This window comes from Falco cherrug, chromosome 4 (genome assembly GCF_023634085.1).
Source record: "Falco cherrug isolate bFalChe1 chromosome 4, bFalChe1.pri, whole genome shotgun sequence".
Taxonomy (NCBI): Eukaryota; Metazoa; Chordata; class Aves; order Falconiformes; family Falconidae; genus Falco; species Falco cherrug.
The window spans coordinates 44,310,630-44,317,587 of NC_073700.1; the positions used below are offsets into that span (position 1 = coordinate 44,310,630).

Here is a 6,958-nt window from a genome sequence, read left to right on the forward strand (position 1 = left end):
GTGGGGAGAAGGAGGTCTGGGGAGACAGGGACACAGAGATAAATGGGTCTGGGGGTATGGGGACAGAGAGTTGTGGGGACACACATATGGGGACAAAAGGGTCTGGGGACATGCGGACTTGGGGACAAAGGGTTCTGTGGGCATGGGGACACAGGGATCTGGGGATGGGGGGGGGACAGAGATGTGAGGAAGAAAGGGGTCTGGGGACATGGCGACACAGGGACAAAGGGATCTAGGGACACGGGGATTCAGGGACACATGGATCTGGGGACATGGGAACCTGGGCACGCAGCGATCTGAGGACACAGGGATGCAGTGACACTGGACCCTGGGAACCCGGGCACACGGGGACACCAGCCCTGGCGCTGGAGGCAGCCGTGGGGCAGGGACAGGACACCCGGTGACAGCAGCACACCCGGGGCGCAGCGCGGCCGCACCGGGACAGGGACACTTCCGCACGGCGGCGCAAGGCGCTTCCTCCCGGCGAACCGCAGCCGGGACGGGGGGAGCCCACGCACCCCCCACGGCAGAACCTCCGTGTGCCAGGCTCCCACCAGCCTCCCCGGGAGCAGGGCGATCCTCGGCGTTGGCACGGCATGCCGCAGCCAAACAGGCCACAGGGCTGCCCTCCTGCCACCGGTGCCACCGTCCCCAAACGCTCCCGGGAAAGAGGGTGCGTCCCTTGGGTGCTGCTCCGTACCCAGCCCCGCAGGTGGGGGCCACGGAAGGGGAGCGATGGTGGTGCCGGGAAGCCATGGCTGGCTGCCCAAGTCTGAGGAGGAGCTGCGGAGGCCCAGCCTCACCGCCGGAGCCCAGCTGGGTGCTCCTGGGTGACCCCAGGGTGCCAGGGCAGGGCCTGGGGGGTGTTAGTGACATACAACCCCCCCCCAGAGGCACCAGCCAGGGTCAGCAGCCCCACGAGCAGCTGGGCTCGCCTCCCCACCTGCACAGACACACACCCCCCAGCCTCAGGGGAGCCCAGTAAGTACACCGAACCCCTACTAAAGGAGACCCAGTAAGTGCAGAGTCGTCCCCCCCAGCCTCAGAGGAGCCTTGTAAGCCCTAAACATCGCCCCCCCCCCACCACCACCACCTCCCCGGGGGCTCCAGCAATTCCAGATTCCCTCCCTCTGCCCAAGGGAGCCCCAGTAAGTCCAGATTCCCCTACTGTGTCCCAGTAACCCCTGACCCTCCCACAGCCCAAGGGAGCCCCAATTCCCCTGAATTCCCCCACTCGGTCCCAGCAACCCCTGTGACCCCACCCGACCCCCCTCAGCCCAAGGGAGCCCTGGTGACCCGATTCCAAACCTCCTTCCCCAGGGAGCCCCAGCAACCTCCCCTCAGCCCAAGGGAGCCCCCCGCACCCCAAACCTGCCAAGGAGCCCCAGTAACCCCCCCCCCCCCAGCCCAAGACAGCCCCCCCAAACACCTCTTATACCCCCCAGCACCCCAAACCTGCTGGAGGGCCCCGGTAACACCCCCCCAACCTACGGAAGCTCCAGCAACCCCTGAGGCCCCCCCCCTTAGCCCAAGGGAGCTCCAGCAACCCGATCCCAACCCCCCGCAACGTCCCTCAGCCCAAGGGAACCCCCCGAAACACCTGATGATACCCCCCCCCAGCACCCCCGACCCCCCCCGCCCCAACAGGGCCCACACCACTTCCCCCTCCCCCCCCGCCCCAAGATGGCAGCCGGCCGCGCCGCTTCCTGCCCGCGCAGCCCCGCCGCCCCCCCGGCGCAGCAGACAGCGAGGCGGTTCTCCGTGTCGCGGGGTTTTACTGGGGCCTGACTGGAATGTGTCGGGCCGGGGAAAGGCGAAAGGAAACGGGGGGGTGGAGGCCTGGCCTGCGAGTCCCGGCGGGGGCGGCCCGGGCTCCCCCTCAGTCCGTTCGCGCCCCCCTCCCCCCCCGAGGGTCACCGTCCTCCCCTCGGGGCCCCTCAGTCCGGGCCCCTCAGTTCGTGCGGTCCGGGGGTCCCTGGCCCCCCGCCGTCAGTAAGCCGGCACCTGGTGCTGGTGCTGCGGCAGGAGCTGGCAGCCGCTGTTGACGTGGCTGAGGACCTTCTGCTTGAGCTGGGCGACCTGCTCGCGGAGCAGGCTGGCGGTGGAGGCCAGCTCCGTGTTCTGGCTCTTGAGGCTCTTCACCTTCTCCTCCAGGCGGGAGATGCGCTCCAGCTTCCTCTTGCGGCACTTGGAGGCGGCGATGCGGTTCCGCAGCCGCTTTCGTTCCGCCTTGATACGCTCCTGCGTGTCCATGTCGATGGGGGAGAGCGGCGGGCTCTCCCCGAAGCTCGGCACCTCCGGCACGATCTGCGGCTCGTCCTTCAGCGGCGGCGGCGGCGGCGGGAGCCGCGGCGGCGGCGCCGCGAAGGGGCCAGGCTCGGCGGCGTAGCTGACGGCCGGGTAGCTGCTGAGGTTGGCGTACACCGGCGGCTCCGGGGCCAGGCCGGCGGCGGGCAGCTCGCCCGCCCCGCTGCCGCCGCCTCCGCCGCCGCCGCCCGCCGCGCCGCCGCCCAGCTGGCTCTGCTTGTGCAAGTCCTCCAGCGCTTTCACGAAGCCCTCGGCGAACTCCTGCTCCTCGGAGGCGGCCGCTTTGGGGTAGAGGAACTGCCCGCTGGTCGGCGTGGTGGTCACCAGCCCGTTGGACTGGATGATGAGCCGCTCCAGCTCGGGGGACCCCAGCTTGAGCAGCCCCAGCTCGGGCGAGCCAAGCAGCCCCGCCGCCTCACTGCCGGCCGCCCCGGGGGCTTTCAGCGCCGCCGCCACCTGCTCCTGTAGCGCCATCCCGAGCGCGTCCTTCTTCATCATGCTGCCGCCGGGGAAGGGCAGGAGGAGCCCGCTGCTGCCGGAGGACGGGGCGAAGCCGCTGCCGAGGCCGCTCAACACATCATCATGGTAGAAGGGTGTTTCCATCCTCCTCCCCCGCCCGGCTGCGGGGGAACGGGGCCGGGGCGGGGGGGGGAAGGGAGGGAAGGAACAACCGGGGCCGAGCGCCGCGCCGGGGGGGAGGGGAGGGCGGGGAGAGGCGCCGGTGGAACCGGCTGAGGCCCCGCTCCTGCGCGCGCGCACACACACATCTGCCACCGCCGCGACCCCGCGCCGCCTTAAATAGGCGGTGCCGCGGCGGTGACCTCATCGCGCCGAGCCCCCATTGGCTCCGGATGACGTCCTCGCGCGCCTTCGTTTGCATAGGGGCGGGGCCTCCGCCCCGGGGAGACGGCGCCCCGCCCACCCCTGGCCCCGCTGTCGCCGGGGCGACCGGCGAGTAAACGGGACAACAGCGCGAGGGCGCCTGGGCTGACGTCAGCGCGGGGGAGGGGCGGTCACGTGGCCCCGCTCCGCGCGCCCCGACAGGGCTGATGGGCACAAAGGGAGGGGAGGGGTGGGGCGAGCACCGGGCATCGGTACCGGGCACCGGGCAGTCACCGGGCACCTGGCATCGGGCACCGGCACTGGGTGCTTGGCACCGGGCATTGGGCACCGGCACCGGGCAGGCACCGGCACTGGGCATTTGGCACCGGGCAGGCACCGGGCGTTGGGCACTGGCACCGGGCACTGGGCATCAGGCACCGGGAAGGCACCGGGCATCGGGCACCGGCCAGGCACTGGGCATCAGGCACCCGGCATTGGGCACTGGGCATCAGGCACCGGGCAGGCACCGGCACCGGGCAGGCACCAGCACTGGGCGCTTCGCTCTGGGCAGGCACCGGGCATCAGGCACGGGCATTGGACAGGCACCGGGCACCAAGCAGACACCGGGCATCAGGCACTGGGCACCAGCACCAGCCACCAGGCCCTGGGCACCGAACCGGCACCGGGCATCAGGCACCAGCACTGAGCAGGCATGGGGCACTGGGCACCGGCACCGGGCACCAGCAGTAAAAGGGCACAAAAAATGAACAAAGGCACACACCGGGCCGGGCCCCGGTGGCACCCTCCGAGATGGCCACTCCTGACCTGGGCTGGGCCAGCGGTGACACTGGTGGCAGGACTGGATCGTGCCCCCAGCCCTCGCTCCGGTGGCCCAGGGCCACCACGCGCCCCCGGCACCTCCCGGTCCCAGCCTGTCCCCGTATGGCCCCCGGCACCCTCCACAGCCCCGGTGTTTGCCACCGGCGCGTCCCACCGGTACCGGGGACAGTGGTGTTTGCCTGGCGGCCACACGGCAGGTGACCAACCAGCCTTCGCCGGTGGCAGGGGGTCATGCCATCATGGCTCCGGCACCGCGGCGGGTCAGCCGGGCCTGGGCCACCCCCCCTCCCCCGTTCAACCGGTAGTGGGGAAGGAGTTAAGCGGCGGCGGCCCACGTCACGGCCGGCCAAGCCCGCGGGCGGCTGAGGGGGTGGATCGGCGTCACGGCTGACGTCAGGGCCGCGCGCGGGGGGGGGTGGGGGGGAGCAGCGCCATGGCCGACGATAACCCCCCGCGTGGGCAGGATGCGGCCCCCACCGCGCAGGCCCAGGGCTCCCGCCGCTGCTCGCCCGGGACACGCGGTGCATGGCGGGGCCGCCGGGGCCGCAGCGGCGGGGTGCCGCCGAGCTGCCTCTAATTGCAGCCAGATGGTCCCAGGCCTGCGCTAACGAAGGCGGTGTCAGCCCCGCGAGTGGGAGGGGGCGCAGGGGGACCCGTACCGACGGCTGTGCCGGTGCCGCACGGCCCCACGCCCTCTGATCTCCCGGCGTGGGCAAGGGTGGGTGACGAGCCGCGGCGTGGCGTGCCCGACTGCAGCCGACTGGCATGGTGTGGGGCACGGCATGGGGACAGTGTGGCACGGCGTGGGGCACAGCACAGGGACAGTGGGGCACAGAGTGGGGCACAGCATGAGGACAGTGAGGCACCGAGTAGGGTACAGCACTGGGACAGTGTGGCATGGTGTGGGGCACAGCATGGGGACAGTGTGGCATGGTGTGGGGCACAGCATGGGGCCAGCACAGCATGGGGCACAGCACAGGGACAGTGGGGCATAGAGTGGGGCACAGCATGAGGACAGTGAGGCACAGAGTAGGGTACAGCACTGGGACAGTGTGGCATGGTGTGGGGCACAGCATGGGGCCAGCACAGCATGGGGCACAGCACAGGGACAGCATGGCACAGCGTGGGGCACGGCACAGGGACAGCGGGGTACAGCGTGGGGCACAGCATGGCATAGAGACAGCACAGTGACAGCATGGCATGGGGCACAGCGCAGCACAGCACCAGGCATGCGGACAGCATAGCACAGGACATGGCACGGCTCGGGCCTGGCTGCAGGGACACCACAAGGGACACAGGTGACAACCAGGACAAGACAGCCCCCAGGGCCACGACACACGCTGCCAGCCTCGGGGAAACCGAGGCACGAGGGAGCTGGGACCAACAGGGCCCTCCCCTCCCCCACAGCCGTGGTTAAATCTCAAATAAACCCACTGGGTTAAACCTCAACTGACCCAGAGCACAACCGAGCCCCACAGCAGGGGTCCCCATGCCGGGGGTCCCCATCCCATGGCCCCGCTGGTGCCCTGGCCCGGGGTGGGTGGCTGAGGTGGCGGTGCCAGCGCCGGTGTCAGGAGGCCGGCGGGAGCTCCCAGGTGAAGCCACCGTTCCCGTTTCCGCTGCAAACCTGTCATTAGGGGTGCGGCGGCAGCCGGACCGGCAGGTTCAGACTTTCCATCCTGACGAAACCCAGCTGGCGAGGGACAGGGACATGGCAGGGGACATGATACACACAGAGGCACCCGGTTAGGGGTGGCAACCCCTGCCCCAGCACCGCATGGGGACCCCCCAGCTGGGGACGTACCAGTGGCCATGGCTGCCTGCGCCCCACGGGCACCCACGGACGTACTGCCACCCACGCCACCATGATGCTTGAACCAGTTGCAGGGAGGAATGAACCGGCCCCACAGCCGTCCTGCGAACGTGGCTGGCTGGTGGCCAGGGACGCGAGCCACCAGCCGCGCCGGGCCCAGCCGCCAGCACCCACTGGTAACCCCCCCACCCCCCTCGGTGTCCTTCCCTAAGGGTCACAGCACGCCCGGGGCTCGGCCTGCTGAGTGTCCCCACGTGCTCCCACCCCATCACCAACCGGTGCTCATCTAGCATGTCCCTCGTCCCCAAACCAAAGATGCCGCAGGATGTCTCGCCGGTGGTAGCCTGATGCCCGCGGCGAGCCGGCAGCTTTATTTTCTTAATGAGTGTTTAATGAGGGTCATGATTCAGCTGCCCCTTCCGCCTTGCAGGAGGGCAGACCCGTGGGGAGCACGAGTGGGGCGGTCCCCATCTGCGGAGCTGGTGGCAGTGCCACCATCACCCTGGCTGGGGGCTGGGGACCGAAGCTGCTGTTCCCAGAGGCAGCGGAGCCCTGCAGGGTCCCGCCAGCACCCACTGAGTCACGCCACGCCTTGCCACCTGCCAGCCAGGCTATATTTACCCCCGGAGCAGGCGGCAAGGATTTTGGCTGTGCCCACGCCGCCTCCAGACCATGGCGAGGCACGACGATGCTCCCCAGAGCATCCTCACACCTCCGAGCGCGGCTGGTCCCCATATGGCTCCTGCTCTCCCCATTTCCCTGGCCCCACTGGGAACATTCCCAGCACGCAACCCGCTCCATTACACTGGTGGTGCCCGATCCCGCTCTGCTGCGGAGCTGAGCCAAGGTGCTGTGCCACCGCCCTGACCGGGGACGCGGGCTGGACCCATAGCAAGATGCTCATGAGCTGCCATGGATGCACCCACGTACCCCGAAAAGGGAAAAAGCAAGGGAGCGTTTGGCACCCCAGGATTTGCGCCGCGGGCACCGGGCACACAGGGGAAACCGCCTCTTAGTCATCGCTGCAGAGAGGGAGAGAGGAACCGAGCTGGGAAAACAAGAAGTGTCTGGTCACCAGTGCCTGCCCCCAAGGGGCTGCGCTCCCCCCGGGCACAGGGGCCTCCAACAATCAAAAACAAGAATTAAAAAAAGAAAAAAAAAAAAAAAAGAAGAAGG

General features: G+C 69.4%; 1 protein-coding gene across 1 annotated transcript; it reads right to left on the bottom strand.

Annotated features, from left to right (window-relative positions):
- Positions 1-1,755: 1,755 nt before the first annotated feature.
- JUND (JunD proto-oncogene, AP-1 transcription factor subunit) lies at positions 1,756-3,083 on the bottom strand. The gene has a single exon (XM_055706940.1). The coding sequence runs from the start codon at positions 2,908-2,910 to the stop codon at positions 1,990-1,992; it is 921 nt and encodes a 306-aa protein (XP_055562915.1). The 5' UTR covers positions 2,911-3,083; the 3' UTR covers positions 1,756-1,989.
- Between the last annotated feature and the right edge of the window lie 3,875 nt (positions 3,084-6,958).